General features: G+C 42.4%; 1 protein-coding gene across 1 annotated transcript; it reads right to left on the reverse strand.

The window, feature by feature from the left end:
• Positions 1–1,308: 1,308 nt before the first annotated feature.
• LOC104512639 (supervillin-like) lies at positions 1,309–17,723 on the reverse strand (the record flags this gene model as incomplete). Its single annotated transcript, XM_010155700.1, has 15 exons — positions 1,309–2,256; positions 2,382–2,537; positions 3,331–3,452; positions 8,300–8,443; positions 8,844–8,999; positions 9,652–9,785; positions 10,462–10,669; positions 11,489–11,594; positions 12,808–12,959; positions 14,865–15,141; positions 15,480–15,624; positions 15,714–15,889; positions 16,695–16,840; positions 16,956–17,103; positions 17,587–17,723. Coding segments are annotated over 15 exons (2,294 nt in total), but the record flags the coding sequence as incomplete, so codon positions are not given.
• Between the last annotated feature and the right edge of the window lie 328 nt (positions 17,724–18,051).

Genomic DNA, 18,051 nt, shown 5'->3' on the forward strand with positions numbered 1-18,051 from the left:
GGCGGGTGGATGTTGCCCTTCAGCAGCACTTGGAGGACTGGTGGTGTTTTCAAAAATCAGAAGCAAACGGAACTACTCTGCCAGAGGGAAGAACAAGGTCAATCATGCTATGCAAATCAGCTCTCTGTTGGAGAGAAAAATCAAAACAGAGGAACCTGCTACCCTCCGCCACAGATTGAACATGAATAAACAAAACATAATTCCTGCTTGATTTTATCACCAGAGGGGATGGAAGAGGAAAATATATGGGTGCAAAAATATTTAGATGAATACAGCAGTGACTTTGGAAACCTCTCAGTGCCTGAAAATCAAACTTGTCACCATGAAACCTTGCATTCTCAAACTAAGTATCCCCCATGCAGACATTGCTGAGAACCTCTGACCAACCATCAGACACCTAAACATCTTGCTTTTTGCTGGAGGCTACACAAGAAGTATCCTGTCTCTGAATACTGTTGCTATCCTTTTCTTGGGTTTTTTATTTTCAGTTCTTGACAGAAACCAGTAATGAACCAGAATACACCAGTGCTGAAGGTCCACCTGTCATACCTCAGGTCTGGTGAACAGTACTTGTACTTCGTAAGTTGTAACAACTTAGTAACTGATCTGTCAAAACAAGACTAATTTTAACTATGGAGCAATATTTACTGCAGATCTGGATGAAATCGGCAACTCACATGTTCCAAGATCTCACTTCCCTTCCCTGGGCCTGGGACAGTGACAAGAGCAGCAACAGGCACCACTGCAGGTGATGACTTTTACCCAGGCAGGAGCAGACCTGAAGGGCTGCACGGCTGAAGGAAACTTGCACTGGCAGGAATGAAAGTGTGAAATCCACTAAGCTACCACACAAGTCGTTGGTGCCAAATGCCTGAAAACCATTTCAAACATTTACAAATTATTACTTGATTATTCTACTCAATATCCTACATTAGCCGAGTGAAAACGACTGTGACTCCGGTGCTCATTGAGAGAGTGGACACCATGCCACGCTCATTTTCGGTTCATGTTTCACTCCCAGGAGCACAAAGGTTGAAAAGATTTTTGTTCCAAGTTGGAAAACCAGCAAGATAATTTTGGTTTCATTTATAGAACAGGGTAACCCAACGGACACAGGAGTTGTGTGACTGTTCCAATGTTCAGCATTAAACCTAATTTTACCTCATAGGTTACTTCCTACATTATCTGCTTCTCAAACTGTAACTGTACAACACTCACAAATATCTAAGGTTTTGATAAAATACCATGTTACGGAAGATTCCAATGACTTAGTACAGATTACTGTATATATAATAATGACAAGTCAGAGCATCACTAAGAGTTTATTCAGAAGCTTTTACTTTCAGTTCTTATATCACAAAAGACATGTTTAATGTTTACAACAAGTATTAGAAACTGAGATGTTTTTAGTTCTACTATTACAAAAGTAACATAGGAGACCGTTCTAAGCCATCTTCAAAATGCAGACCAATCTTTTTTTTTTGTATATAAACTGTACACAAAAACCAAGGCACTATACATTTTTGGATAATAAAGTATAAAGGTCGATTCGCATAGTTTCTGAAGAAATCCATGCTATAAATACAAATGCTTTGTTCAGTTTAGCACCTGAAGCAGCACTGAGAACAATTCATTAACTATTGCAAAGAGAAACTTTTCAGAGTGCGTAAGAGAGAGATACTGGTGGTATAGCTAACTCGGTACAAGCAACTGCCAACCAGCTACTTTTCTGTAGTTCTGACATGAAAGTCTTGAGAGTGAATATATATTGCATTGTTAAATACATACTTGTTCTATGTGTTTATATAAATATAAATTCTTTGTAATACACAAACTAACAAAATAACACTTTACAAAGAGAACTTCTTCAAAAACAAAAATGGCAAGTATTGTATATAGCCAAAGGACACCTGCAGCAGTAGCTCCAGAAACTACTGTTTAAGTGCATAGGAGAGCAGAGCTTAAACACATTACCTTTAAGAGTCAAAATTGAATTCCATTTCCGAAGAGTTCTCTTGGCCTTTTATAATATTACACACCTCCAGATAGGTAGTCACGAATAAAGTCGGATTCTTTCTATTTATTTGGTAAATGTGGGGTACAATTCTTCTAAAGGGCATAGAAAGTGAGAACAGACATCCCTTTAGTGCTCACTCCAACAAACACAACTTAGAAAAGTCCTTTTGCCTTCTTCAGATTAACCTGTTTCCAAGATGGCAGTGCATTGTACTCTTCCCTCGTCATCTCTAATGCAACCTGCATTTAAAACGAGAGGATGGGCCCTTAGTAAAAACACTGATAAGCAGCAAAACTGTGAAATGATGTCCCAGAACGGTCAGACACAGGTGTAGAGAGTAACAGTGCACCCACCGTCTCCTTACCTCAAAGTCCTCATCGCAAAGATAAATTTCAAGCTTCAGTGGATCAACTCCCTCGGGTAGAGGCCTAGCTAAGAGATCTGCCAGTGGATACACCGTTTTACACAGCTTGGCCAGCACATCCTCTACAAGGATTATCTGATTTGAAACATCAGCATCCTGTAGAGAGAAAAGGAAAACGGAACGCAGGATCACCATGCTGAAACCACCAACTGCTCCCGTTGGAGTCTGTAGGCGGCATGGGATCAACCTGCACTGCCTGGCCCTCGGAGCTCAAAGCCACACATCCAGGTCCCGCACGCAGGTTTACAGCCCTACCCTACAGCATCTTCATAGCTAAAACCAGGTCTGCACTCCACAGACGCACACCCTGTACGCTCAGAATCTCAGTGCAAGGCCAACTTCTGTGTTCAGTCATGACGCCAGCCCTTTCCACTAAGGAAGACCTAGAAAATGCCCTGTGCCTGGAGATGCCCCTTCCCTGGAGGCTTTTAGAGCCTTCATGACAGTCAGCTGTGACCCCACTTCCCAGGTGGGGAAGCCAAGGCTGGAGCTCTTGGAGCCAGCTGATCCTTCACGGGGCACTTCGAGTCTGGAGGACAGACAGAACTGCACATCACTGTCTCTTTCACACGACTGAAACAGCCGTTGTACTGAACTCCAGCGCACTGCCTTCTAAGGGCTGCTTCAGATAACACTGTCCTCCTGTTTTTAACAAAAACAATATGAGAAGTTACATGAAAAAACAGCTAGGAATGCCTCCGATATCCACACTCCCAGTCACAATTTGGCTGTGGTATTATTTTTTTTCCCCTGCACAGACTCCTGACCTATACTTTGTAAGTTCATCCTCTGGATTTTGGGGCTTGACAGCAGAAAAAAGCGGCGTTACTGACAACACAAGACACAATTACTAGCAACAGGAAACAGTCTGTGTAATTGAAAGATTTACCATTTCTGTGATCTCTGCGATGTCTTCTCTGTGTTCCCAGCTTGGGAACATATTAGTGAAGGTCAGAGGCTCTAGGCCAGCATGAATTAGGTAGGATTTGGGGGGCTTCTTTACATTTTTTCCTAAAAACAGTCAAAACACAAAAAAAGAGAAAAATTACAAATGGTTCTGTATTTTGCAGTATCCAAAGCTACCTCGTTAACATGTTTAATATGATCCATTCCTGAAAAGCTGAAGCAATTTAAAGCAATAGGAATAAATTTTACCAGGATTTTTTTATTTTTTAATGTAGTATGGCACCTTTTAACACGTTTTTCAGTCTTCTTAAATCTGCCTTTTACTCTATCTGACGACAAAGATCAAACCATGCTAAAAACCCCCCCCAATTACTTCCTAACACAACATATTTCTTATCTTACAAAAGCAGAGTTAGAGTAAGAAGAGTGTAATGGTCTGGAATTAGCTAAATTCAGGTCAATGAAACTTCCTGGTATGCTCAGCAGAAGTGTCCTGCCAGCAGAAAATAAAGCTTAAGCTTGAAGGCTTAATTGAGAATGTTTAACTCGGGATACTGAGGTCCAACACAATCATTTAGTTATTTCAAATTAAAAGGAATGAGATCTGAAAGTTTTTAACAGAGGTGTTGCAATAGCTGTTTGGTAATTGCTGATGATTCTCCACGACACTCCTGCTTCTTTAAAACATCAGTGTGTGCACACTCTACAGCTCATGGACACAACCCTGCCTAGGAGGGATGCTGTATCAGATTAGTGGTTAAAGTCATTATACCCCATACTGGTGAAAAAAGGCCCTGTTGATTGAATGATTTCATTCACCAAGAATTCAAAAGCACGGATAAACTCCAAAAATTGTTGGAAAGAGGTAGATGGGCAGCCAGGGACTGGGAGGAGCTGTCATTCAAAAAAATATTGTACCTTCCTCTTGGATTCAAACAAGGCCAGGCTGGACGAAGCTTTGAGCAACCTGGTCTAGTGGAAGGTGTCCCTGCCCATGGCAGGGGGTTGGAACTAGATGATCTTTAAGGTCCCTTCCAACCCAAACCATTCTGTGATTCTATAACTCATTCTCATCAAATCTTTCTTCTGGGCATGTAATGGAAAAGCTGAAGGTGTTGCAAAGTCCAGAATCAGGCGAAACTAAGAGCAACATGATACCACCTCAGAGGGCAGTAAGCTTCCCTAAAAATGGCTTCTTGCAAAATTCTGTTATTTTCTACATCCCACGTCAGAGCATCTTCAGTGCAATGAGACTTCCTCCACAGCGCATAAACCCGTGACAGAACTCCCTGGTTTTTACTGTAGTCCCCACCTGCACTTCACACCTGGCTGTCAGGCAGGAGGGTCTAAAAAGAACGCGGCCCCCTCCGCCCCACTGCCGAGCAGCCCCCCGGGGAGCCGCGGCAACACCTGTGCTGAATGCCAACGGAGAGCCTGGCTGGGCAACGCTGTGCCCTCATGGTTGCAAAACCTGACTGGTACAGGTTTGGCTTCACAGCAGGTTGGGACCAAACTGATTGGAGACAGTAGGTTCCCAGGAACCTCTGAACACTAGGGGTATGGGCTCTGTGGAGCAGTCTAACGAACGTATGACAATGTGCGTGCTTCAGTGACACAATTTAGGCAGGAGATCTATCATTTGCATACTTGACTTTAAGCACTGTCTTCCACATATTTTTCATGTTTTATTTGTTCATTCTACCATGAATGATTCAACAAGCACTTAAAACCTTTGCATTTAAAAAGTACTAGTGAATCTCCTCTAGCTGCATCGCTCTGCTAAGTGACTCAGCCGACAGGTAACAGCAGAGCGGTGTTTGCTTATCTTCCAGTACAGGTAAGAGGATTTTGTATCTAAGTGGAGAAACATTTCCACTGCATGAACTCTGGCCCCAGCACGAGCTGATCTCCCCACCAAGAATCACTGAAGGGCAAACCAGGCTCTTCCTTCTCCTGCAGTCTGCAGCTCAGCTCCCCAGACTGCTGATTCAGCAGATAAAACCACAGAAAAACTTTCAAGACATTTTGACATGTTAAACAAGATTTATGCACAAAGAGAATGGCTAGGTATATTCAAGGGATATCCAGAGTTGCTAATCAGTCTCTTTCGTACCATCATGTAGTTAAAAACTGCAAGCCAGGAAAAGAAAGAAAGAAAAGAAGGGAGGGAGGGGAAGAAAGGGACATAGATGAGGAAAGAAACAGAGAGAGAAAAATAAGAGAAAGGCATTTTAATGCTTCTGATTGCCCAACCATATTCTAGTAGTCAAAGTAATTGCAGCAGCATTGGTATCTCCTGAAATTCAATTTCTCCACCTTGATAAGTACCAACACCTAAGAGCTAGTCAGCCCTGACAGCTTGATGCAATGACATTTTGAAGTGGTTGACAGAATCCCAGACCATGAAAGTGACAGACCACTAGAACAGCATAGTTTGAGCAGTAAAAAACTGCTGGAGAAGTTCACATCAGCTTTAGCACAGAAACCGTACAGGTAGAACCGGTCTTTAAGAGTAACACACTTGCTCTGTACCTATCCAACCACACAGCCCGAAGTGCCTGAGAACCACTCCCTGGCAAAGAGGATAAAGCCACATCGGCTGCAAACTCATGGCCAGCAGTAAAGCAGGGAGCACCCAGCAAAAACACTTGTTCTGTGATACATAGGACAAACTTCAGACGCATGAGGAGTCACCGGAGAGCTTTCTGCTGTGCATCAAACTCAGATCCAGCAAATTCAATCCCGTGCATAAGGTATTAATCCCCTTTCCCATGATCAAACTTGAAGTTCAAGAAATCTGGAAAAGTATCCAAACCTCAGCATGTGTATTTGATTCCATCTCTGCTGGGGCCAGAAAACATGATTTTTATTACCAGAAGACTACAGCACTGCATCAGGAACACTGAGAACAGGATCTTACTTCCATCTCTCTCACTAGCCTGCTGAGCAACCCTGGGCACTTCATTCCATGGAGCTCTGTTCCTCCATGCTGACATTCACCTCTGCTGTGAAGCACATCACAGGAAATGATTTCAAAGAAATGCATCTTATCACTCCTGACTTGCAAAACCTGGGTTGGGGGTGGTGGAGAACAAGTAACTGGCCTCTTCTTTAGGAAGTCAGCAGTCGCTGCCAAAGACTCTTCCAATTACTGCCATCTTTAGCATCCCATTCCTAAACAAATGCTGCTGCGTGGCAGGACAGGGACAGCAGGGGCTGCACCATATAGAGCAATAATGCAGCTCAATAAAGATCACGTTTCAGTGTCTCCAGTACTGGTTTTCCAATGTCTCCTGCCAGGTGCTACCACCTCCCCTGAGTGACACAAGACAACTGCATAAAAACCCAACGCTTGCTCTGACTCCTATTCGACCTGCAGACTGGGAAGGAGAGACTGGCTTATCCTCATAAGGGTGGAATCCAACAAGGGAATCACTGCCCCTCTTCAAATATACAAATGTCTAGGGGGAAAAAAATCATAGTTACCACAGGCTATGTCTGTTGTAAAGTTTACTTGCTACAGAAGAAATCATCGAACGATTTGGGTTGGAAGGGACCTTAAAGATCATCCAGTTCCAACCCCCCTGCCATGGGCAGGGACACCTTCCACTAGACCAGGTTGCTCAAAGCCTCCTCCAGCCTGGCCTTGAACACTTCCAGGGATGGGGCATCCACAGCTTCTCTGGGCAACCTGTTCCAGTGCCTCACCACCCTCTCCATGAAGAACTTCTTCCTGATATCTAACCTAAACCTCCCCACTTTCAATTTAAACCCGTTACCCCTTGTCCTGTCACTACAGGCCCTTGTAAAAAGTCCCCCCCCAGCACCCTTGTAGGCCCCTTCAGGTACTGGAAAACTGCAATGAGGTCTCCCCGGAGCCTTCTCTTCTCCAGGCTGAACAAGCCCAACTCTCTCAGCCTGTCCCCATAGGAGAGGTGCTCCAGCCCTCTGAGCCTCTTCGTGGCCTCCTCTGGACTCACTCCAACAGTCAATATCCTTATTATGTTGGGGGCCCATAGCTGGATGCAGCGCTGCAGGTGGGGTCTCACGAGAATGGAGTAAAGGGGGAGAATCACCTCCCTTGACCTGCTGGTCACGTTTCAGTGGCATCATGAGGTCTCAACGTCTATAACCGATCAGGCTTCCCTTGCAAGAGGACATTGTTTGCCCCATTTAACCCATAGTGACTTACAGTGGGAAACTGCTCTGAACTACCAGAACATGGCTGTTACTTATGCCCTCTCTCCTGGATGGTAACCCCACACCTTTCTTCATTCATCCTCCATCAGAAGATGCAAGGTCTGTTCCCAGCCTCACATAACCTTAGATGAAGTGAGAGGAGAGCATTACAGTGTCTCAAGGGCACTTTACTAGCGCAGAAAATAAGCTGGTCAGTGTATTCTTACATGATCATCAACTGCAGCTTGAACCACCCCACTCTGAGTGGTAATAACTTTGTCTTGTAGGCAGAGCATTTCCAGCATTTCCAATGGCCACCTGTTTCCGTATGAGACTTCATCTTCAAAGTCTTTCCACCTCCCCCACTAAATGAAACCCCAGTTACATCAGCAAACAGTATCTCCATTCGGCCTACTGATACACTTGAAGCTTAAGAAACCTAACAGGAGCTAGACAGAATGCATTCAGGTTTAAGAGGCTGTGTTTTCAGAATTCACTTTTAGGGATCTATTGTCTGAACTACTCTCCCACAGTCCGGACACAGAAGAGAATTAAAGCCTTTCCTCTGAGAATTCAGTCAGCAGAGTATGCTCACAATTTGGGAACAATGCCATTACTACACAAATGATTTGCTAAGAAAGCATGGAGAATCTGCAAATACACTGATGTTTATCAGTGCCACTGGGGAAGCCCCTGAGGACCTTTCAGCTTGGAAGAGTAAGGCATGGAAAGGTAGGACACACTCAGAGCAGCCAGGTGCAGCAATCTGTTACCTTTGCAGTACCGGAGCACCGTCTCCATGGCGCATTTCCTGTCTGTAGCCCACCTGATTCGAGCTGATCCAGCAATTTTGTTCTCCACAGGCCACCAGCCTTGCCACAGGTACACTTCATGGTGATTGTCAACAAGAAACAGTGCTACACAGCCAAAAAATAACAAATCCATCATCAGCCACTTAGCAGTTTTTGGAATCCCCTGAACAACCCTGGTCTTACATGCTCGTCAGCATCAGGACAGGATCATTTCAAAGCTTACTAATCCCTTTTGCTATTCAAACAAACCTCAGCTGAGATGAGATTCTCTGATACAAATGATGTATTTTTATAGCAAGCTTTTGAGATACATGCATGTTTTGATTAGTTCTCAGCATCTTTATCATGGAAAAATTACTGTTATTGCTTAATGCTGTATTAGTATCCCATGCACACATTTTCCTGTGATAAATCAAGCTAAAAGTGACAACAGTTACTGAATCAGTGCCCAGCACAGGATAGAGTTATCTGTTTTCTTGTTAGTTAAGCATTTTAAAGCCTATACCTGGCTGCGGGGCAGTGTAAAGATCCTCTTGCAAGAATGGCATGGAATTGATGACAGCAGGGTCTCTTGAAGGGTAAACATACTCGGTGGCTGAGAACTCTCCTGATGAACTACTGAGGCTGAACAGGCGGGGGGTGAAGTTAAACTTTCCAGGATCTTTAAAGAACAAAAATGGAGAAGATTTCTAATAGAAAATGCCAGAGATTAATGTAAAAAATAAAACAATAATTTTTTAAAAATCATCTTTCAGAGTGACTGTAAATTCTCTGTTTTTTGAAAAATCAAGAAAGACGAGCAGATGTCTTAGGGGACGAGGAACAGCTGTGAAGAACTGAGCTAAAAGGCTGGCTGCCATCAGCTTGAATATGATCCTGGCTAGTTATTATCAACCATTTGATAACTGGCTGTTTTGCAGCTTAAATGAAGCAAGCCTGTCTCTGAATTTACTTTTTAGCTGACACATTTTCCACTTGGTAAATCAATCCCCCTGCTACCTTTGTTGGCAGTTTCAAAGCAAAGTCTGGACGAGACTGTGTACAGAACTGCCTCCTAAATCCCTTCAGAAGAGAAGCAAAATGCGTTGGTAACGGCACTAGCTGTTGCTCTGTGCTGCGTTAACACAGAGGGGCTGCAAAAGGGGGAAAGAACAAAATTAAACACTCCGTTTTCCAGCACTTTCCTTCTAGAACAGTATTACTTAACAGTAGATTTTTGGAAGCATCTCTCTGAAGGGATCATCTCAGCTACCAAGAAGTTCTTCAAATGCAAAGTAAAATGTGAGTGCCAAATCCAGGAATGCAGGTCCTACCTTGCAACATGCAATCATAGGCCTTTCGATCTCTCCTTCCTAATGCATCCCAGAATCCCAAGGGCTCTGACCCTTCATCACATTCGTGTATCGTCACCTTGCTGCTGCTGTGCAGCCCTGCCTCCAGTGGACATCTACAAAACACAAAGAGAGAGAGTGAACCCAGTTTCCCTGACCCGAACACGGCTAACGCAAGCCCGCTAGCCACTCATGTTACTAGAACCCAAACACACCCTAGAGGCTTGTTGCACACTTCATGTCAACTGAGGCTTTTTGAAAACGATGGCAAAAAGTATCAATAAACAAGATCTGGAATTTCAGCAACCGTTCTCCTACCGTTTGTGATCCCACGTTCCCACAGTGGAGGTGATGCTCACAGGAGCTCTCAGTAGGGATTCTCACTGCCTGTTTTTGTAACTACTGCTGTCCTCCTTGCATGCTTTCCCAAATTCCTCTTCCTTATTCACAAGTCTTGATTCTAACACTCCTATCAACTGGGATTTAATTTGCTATTCAGATATGGAGCATCTCCCTCCAAATGGGAAGACGTCTTTTTTTTTTTTTTTGGCAAACTTTAATTAGTACAGTAGGAAGAACAAGTACGTTTGACCTTAAGCAAAAGTGATCACAGAACACGGTTTTTCCCCACTCCACCAAATCAACTACCCGTCATTCCTCCTCCTCACCAAGCATGCACATGCTGCCATTGTACTCAGAGGACAGCTTCAGTTATTTCAGCTTTGAGGCAGACTATTTTACGTAAATTGGTAGCTTGTAAAAACATCTCCAAAATGTAGGTCAGACACTCACTGTTCTTTTATTTTATTGGCTGCTGTTCTTCCTACATCCTTGGTGTGAGATTGTGCTTTGCAGCCATGCCACAGGTAGATAAGAGCCTTATTTATATTGAGGACAATCATGGATGTCCGGGAACGCAGGCTGCTGCAGTGACATGCTACTTCAAGTAAGTTTCCTTCATTGGGAACTTCTCCTCGCACGCAATATAGCCTCCAGTCACCTGGAGCAGACAGGAACAGTGCAGCAGTATTACACAGTCACACGGGATTGGAAATTCAAGACCTCTGCTCTGGAACAACTGCTCTCATACAGCTTCACATCTTGCATGCCTGTACTGTCACAGAATAAACTGGCTAAGCATCATGTTTGGCTAACACCAAGACACCCGCTTGCAGAAAAGATGCCTTCTGAAATCTTGCTAAAAGAGTACAAGTATTAAGAGGTGAAGAGCTTAACAGAGCAGAAGAGTCAAGTTTCTGCTCTGTTTCATCCAGGATAAAAAAAAAAAGGGAAACAAATACAGTAGTCCCTCTATTCAGCTCCTCTTCCCCTGTGCACCTTAGGCATAGGAGGTCACAGTCAGATGCAAACTGGAGCATGTCCAAGCTACACTTGCATTTAAATTTTCCTACCTCAACTGCAGCATTCAAGCAATACGTTGCAAAAAATAATGAATAACAAAAGCTTAGAGCTCTCCTTGGAGCAGGAGCACCGCTCATAAAAATACTCTTTTGCCCAGACTATGTAGAAAAGAATGTATATTAAGTGAACAAGCACTTTGCTTAATTAAAAAACAACTAGAACAATTTATATGCGTATCAAGACAATGAAGTCAGCTTGCCCTAGGGTGACAAAATCCATTCTATGCTCAAAAAGAAACAAACTACCTTGAAACAAAGCATTGCAAAACTGTCTCATGGGCTTCATGGCATTAATTTCCCTGTTCTACACTTTATGGCAGTTGAGACTGAATTCAAAGCCCTTCACAATAGGTGAAAAAGGATTTGGGGGCAGAAGATCTTAACTAACAGTAATTTACTTTGTGCATTTTCTTCTTCCTCTTCCCTTCTTCCAGCATGCACAATCATCCCTCCTTGGAAGCACTGCAGGAAGCACGGTGGTTCCTTCCCTTGAAGGACTTGTACCTGGAAATTGAAAGCACCACTCTTTAAAAAATGAACTAAGCATACAGACTCAGGAAAACTAGTCTCTATGGATTATTAAAGATTATACAGTTATGGCCACCCATGAAGATGGCTCTCCTTCTACTTTACAACTGCTGGCTGTTTTTTCAATTACCCTATATATCAGCATGCAATGGGTTTCATATGTGACCTGCATATTAAAAGAAACTTCTACCTAGACTCCAAAAATAATTTCCGAGGATAAGGAATACCAAATAAACTTTAAATTAGTTTAAACTATTATTTGAATTCTTTACAGGACTGGGCCATCTTACCTGATGCTCTTTGAAACTATTATGGAGATACTATAGGAACCGGAGTAGGTTCAAAATTCGCTGTAAAACCAGTTTATATGGCAACATGCATGTTCTTTGCTCATTAAACGTTGTATTTTGACTAAGAAACGGATACAGCCAATTGCTACATCAGCTATACTGCACAGAATCTCACACTCGGAATCCAGTGTATTTACGTACGTCCTCTATGAACTCCTGTTTTACTGGTCTTGTCTACGCTGCTGTTAAAGAACTAATTACAGCATTATCAAGGTACAGAAACCAACTTTAAACCTCCCACCTTGTATTCTGGTAACAGTCAAGCCACAGCATAGCCCAGCTCTGTCTAAACGCAAAGCAAGCTGGGCTGTCCTCTGTTTGAGCTTCAGACTAGCTGCCTCTACAGTTGCTAAAATCTCTGCAATCCAAGCCAATCTAGTCCATAATTACAGAGTAAACGAATTGAAAATTTCAAATGTATTTTCATGCCCTGGCCTGGCAGAAAGTGCTTGTCTCGTTCTCACCTGCAGGAAGACAGTCCTGTTATCTGAACTGTAATTGGAGTGAAGGCACAGATCTGTTTAACTGTGCTTCACCCATTCTGGCAGGGAGGGGAGAGAAGATATTCTTCTGCAGCCATTCTGAGAAATACCCTCTTTAGAAGTGGGATTTGGGAATGACAATGTGTCATGTGACAACGTTTTGAAGCTTATGTGTCTCTGGAAGTTGGAAAAAAGCTAAAAGTAATTTGGGGCTCTGGCTATTTGTACTGCCAAGAAAACCTTTGCAGAAAGGGAGGCAGTACAAAAGATAATGTGTGTTTACTGTGTTTACTGTTACCGGCCCCCCAGGCAGGCAAGTCATGGCAGGGCTGCCACCTGGGCCTGCAGGAAGCTCACCTGTGCTCCTCTCTCTTCATCAAGCTCCACTGTCATCAGTGCCGATGTCCCTTTCTCACTTACTGTGGAGTGCCTTCCTTGCCAAAAGAAATACACACATTTCTCTTTTCCAACAGCTCGTACTTGTTGCTCTCCTTTTTGCCTGCTTCCAACTGCAAAACAGAAAGCACACACTGAAGAAACTACCCTGGCTATAGGTTTAAACAGCACATGGTTTAATCTCATCTGCCAGCTCAGCACTATCCCATCCAGAACAGGAAAGATATGTGCAATTGGAGGAACATTAGGTCTCCAAGTCAGTACGTCCCTGTGCAAACTTGGCATTGTCTCACCAGGCGGATGTAAGCCCACAGGCAGAGATGCCTGGGTTGGCCAACAAAAGTGATGTAGAAAGAACTATCTGGAGAAAAATAACTGACATCGCTTGAGCCAGTTTGCATGTGAAATGATATGTCCAGTCATGTTACCAGAAGAGTGCATTATGGCTCATTTTCCACATTACACACTGTTCTTTGGCAGCAGGAGAGTTGCTGGCTGCTGAGTGATACTGGAAACAGCAACGGCTGAAAAAGCTAGAAGCATAAATGAAAAGTCTTTCTTGGTAAAGTGATATTAGAAAGGAAATCTACAGAACAAAAGAACATCAAAGCAGTATTTTGCAGTCCTAAAAAATTGTCATTATGTAACCTTTATTTATTTATTTATTAGAATCAACTCAGTATTTCATGTTGCTCTGGAAAGCAGGTTAGCAGCAACCTTTTAAAAAAAGACTGGTGTTTAGCTGTTACAATAAGCAAATAATGTTTATAGCAAGTGTAGTTGAACGATACCACCAGTTATGGAATGTTTTACTCTTTCCAGTGAATACTGAATAAACAGATCTAATTAAATCAAAGATTTAAAAAACCCCTCAAGAGCTGTAAACCAGATTCTTAAAAAAACCCAAAAAAACCCCCAAACTATTAAAACTTCTGCCTTGATTTCAGCGGCCCTGAGCAGGATCCAACTGAAATACTTAGGAGAAACCATCCTGGTTTTTTTTCAAGTGGAGAATACTCAAACCACTGATCACTTCTACAATTTATGGTTTTCACTCTTATCTGTACATTCAGCCCATCAAAGTACTGCCTCCTACATAAAGAATTATTTTGTTTTGGAGTGATGGAATATATTTTCATCCGTTTGGATTAGGAGTCTGTTTACAGTTCAGTGTCAGTGTTACCCATTTCTCCCAAGACTTACAAACTTCTGTATTTTTCTTGGATTTGCCTGTATCTGAACTCAACAATCCTGAATAAGACCTACCTACATTTTTTGGCAAGAAGCCTGAAGCTGTATAGCAATTATACTGCTTTCAACCACTTTTAATATCTTCCTGTTTGGAACAATAGCTTTTAGAGTATTTCTAACCACAAAAGCCACCTATTCTTCGTTTAATATCAGAAGGGAGAGTTCCAATGAGCATACCGAGCTGACTGATTCTCAACATTTACCTGCTGCTCTCAGGGTCTTTGTCAGAACGCTGCTAAAGTTTTCCACTTGAGGCTGAAACCCATCGCAAAGGGTTTCCAGAAGCAGCAAAAAGGACAGTGAGGGCAATGAGCTGGCAAGGGCTCTTCCTGCCATTGTTACTGTTCTCCATTACCCAGCAAAGGCTTTCCTTGTTGCTAAGCCTACCTCTCTTGCAAGCCATTCAGACCACTGTCATTAGTCCAGCTGCCTAGTAATTTTGGTGTTAAGCTGTGGGCCCAATTCTGGCTTAATGAGCTGTCCTGTGAACACGTACAACACCACTGTTGGGTAAAAGGAGAGATGGACAGTGTTACATTTGACGTATGAAAAATAACTGCAGCTTCTTTATATTATTGCTTTCTTTTAAACAAAATAAAATAAAAACCTCTACTTCTTAATGGCCTAGGAAGGCTAAATTAGCTTGTCTAACCTTTAAAACAGTTTCACATCCAAGGAAGTCTAGGACTGGATCTCACCACTGACAGCAGCAGTTTTAGCTGCACTTCTCTGTGTTTCAGTAGGATGAAATGGAATTGTTCACTAACCTGTAGTGCTCACCATGTACTTCCACTTCACCACGTATGTGTCTCCCTCATGGAACTGCCCTATACTTTGCTTAGGCAGTCTACTATAATCGAATTCCAGGATGTGCCAGACATCCACAGATGCAGTGATAATTTCAAACTGCCTCCCATCATCTCCTTCTACAAGTCCATAGCCCCGGCCAATGTTCATTCCATCCAAGACCGTGCCTACAGTTGTTTGGGGCACAGGTACCATTAGCATGACATCATATGGTTTAGAGTCAGATCTGGATTCTTCCTGTCAAAAAACACAGAAGACGTTTCTTTGAGCACAGTTTTTTTCTTCTTACCCCACAGTTTCACTCAAACATTTTGACTCCTGCATATTCCAGTACTTTGATATCTTGTCATCATTCGATGCCTTGTCAAAGCCACTTTGGTTTTGGTACTCACTGAGCTGCTCAGTACTAATATAAAGCAACTCTGTGGGTTCACTGTAAGTGGTGATGTCCTGACCCCCAGGTCAAAGCCCGCAAGGTTGAGACAGCAGTCTGGATCCCTGAGAACAAGCTTCCCTAGCTTCCATCCCAGTTAGGTCATCTAGACTGAAATATCTAGCATGCTTATTATATGCACCTTCTGGTGAAGGGATTCACTAGCATTCTTCTCATTCAGTTTCTTCAGCTCGGTCCAATCGAGAAATTTTTCTTTGAAGAGTATGGTCTCGTTATGTTCTGTGAGTCTGCCAAACACAGCCCAGTCTGGGCGTCCTTGTCCCTTTCTGTACGGAACAAAAGAAATAAAACAAAACACAGTGAAAGGGCAAGAAAACTAAGTTTCTGCAATGAGACTAAACTCAAGTTTTGATACCTGGGTATGAGGGGATTGCATTCCCCTGGGTCCAGAGGATTTATGTCACAATTGGAGTAGTCAAAAGTGCCATTCCACAAGTGTTTCGCCAGCTGGAACGCCACTTTTCTTTGTGCTAAAGTAACTTCCTTTCCATGCCACACGTACACTTCACTGCCAAAATCAAACACCAGCACCTAAAAACCAAACAAAAGAAGAACCTACCATTAGGTTAGGTGATCCTCCAGTTTCCTAGTGCTGCAAGCTGACGGTGTGTTGAACACATACCCCTCCAAATACCTGAATCTCTGCAGTGACGCTAACAACTAGCACTGCAATGCAAGTAAAGCCAGGGCAGTGGTCTGCACTGTGATGTCCAGTTGTTGGGGATGACTGGAAACAAGTATGGGGAATCATATGAGGGGTATATCTAGGTGGTAGCTAGGTCACTAGCATATTAGGGCTCTTATTACTAAAAATCTGATTCTGTTGCATGTCCGATTGCTGTCCAGTTACAGCAGCTTTCACTGACATTTAAACTTATGCTTCACCCTGCAGCCAGGGAAACAGGCAGAAACTTGAATACCTTCAAGAAAATTAATTGTGCCTTTATTTTGGAAATCTGCTATCATTTCTACTGGGATAGGTGAAATGGCTGAAAGGGAAAACTCTGCTCAGCATAGAAATAATCACGCCTGAAAGGGAAAACAGGTTTTTATTTTGTTTCGTTTTTCTCAAGTGCTACCTGTTCTGCACTTCATGACTTTGGAGTGAGCCACTGCTGAGAAAAAGGTTTACACTTCCTAAAACAGTATTTCACTTTAAAGATAACAGGATCTAATTTTTGAGACCTGCTGCACACTCTAGACAGCAAAGTGTTCAGAAGCTTTTCAGAAACACTGAGATTTCAGTGAGCCTCTCCATGTGCATTTGCAGTTACTGAAAGTCGTTATCGGCTCTATGTTCCTGCACTTACCACAGGAGCAGTAAGTGGCACGATACCTCTTTTGGTTGTAGCAGGGTACATTTTGGCACCTTTCCCCAGTAGTCATCCTCAGGAATGAGTTTATCCTCTACGAGGCGATAAATGCAATTTGTTTCTATTATTGCAGCTTCATACATTTCATCTTCTTCAGGATTTCCAGCAGCTTAAGGAAAAGATTGTCAAAAAAGTTTAACATCCAAATATCCTTACTAAAGAGAACTGACTCGATCATTTTACTGTGATAAAACATCAGATATGGTAACTGTAAGAATGCTTACACTGGTAATTTGTCTGTCCACCAAGAAGTTTCCAGAAGTCTTTGGCTGCATGGGTATGGGTATTTATTCCTTCTTCTATAGTCTGTATATAAGAAGCTCTACAGCCAAGTTCCCTCTTTGTCTGAATTAAAGTTGCAAGTTCTGAAGCCTAAGAGATGAACAGTTATCTGAACAGGATTGTTTAAGTCTTTGGAATACTTGCACATATCTTCTTCAGGGAGAAGGCAAAGGGAGATAGAATATAATAGAGCAAAGAGCAGGAGAAGTTATTATTTGTTGCACTAAATAAACAGACACCAGAGAAAACGTAACAAATACATTCATTCTTTCAATTGCCTTAAAACAAGACGTGATGTTAACGAACACGGGAATAAAAAGGACATCCTGCAATTCAGACTATTTTTTGTTTGAGTGCAACTCTGTTTCCTGAGGATATCCTCTTTTCTCTTGCAGCTTCGCAGCCTACACACTCCTATGTCAGCTTTCATTCAGTGCACAGGCTAAACCATATTTACAGGAATCCTGCATATCTACCTGCCACATGCCACTTCCAAGGCTCAATTACATCAAAGAGACATACGCTGTGACAGATCTAAAAATAAATAATAAAAAACCCCCAGCTAGTACTAACCTTTGCTTTTTCTATGACATTTGCAAACTCTCCTACCCATAAGAAACAGACATGGGGAGTTAACAACAGGAAACAGTCTCCACTGTTCAGTGACGAGGCCCTTGGTTCAACTAATCTTGTTTGAACATGTCTTCTTCCTAAAGAGAACACAAATCTAATTATAATCCTTTGACTACTGCTATCAAATGCCACGATCTAATTTATTTTGAATGAAATACAAACAATCCCAGCACATTTAACAAAATATATGGAAACAGACTGTTAAAGAAGAATGAAAAAACGTTTGTGGAAAAAGGGTTTACTCACAGGGAGTAAAATAAAAAAAATAAATGTTGCCTCCTATCAACTAATATTTATACTATTTCCTGCTCTTGCTTTAACAACTTTGTGTCCTTCTGGAAAGAAATAAATCAAGTAAATGGCAGAGAGCAGCAAAATTCCAAAATCTTCTACATTTGCTGAAGC

Source organism: Eurypyga helias, unplaced genomic scaffold (genome assembly GCF_000690775.1).
Source record: "Eurypyga helias isolate BGI_N326 unplaced genomic scaffold, ASM69077v1 Scaffold49760, whole genome shotgun sequence".
Classification (NCBI taxonomy): domain Eukaryota; kingdom Metazoa; phylum Chordata; class Aves; order Eurypygiformes; family Eurypygidae; genus Eurypyga; species Eurypyga helias.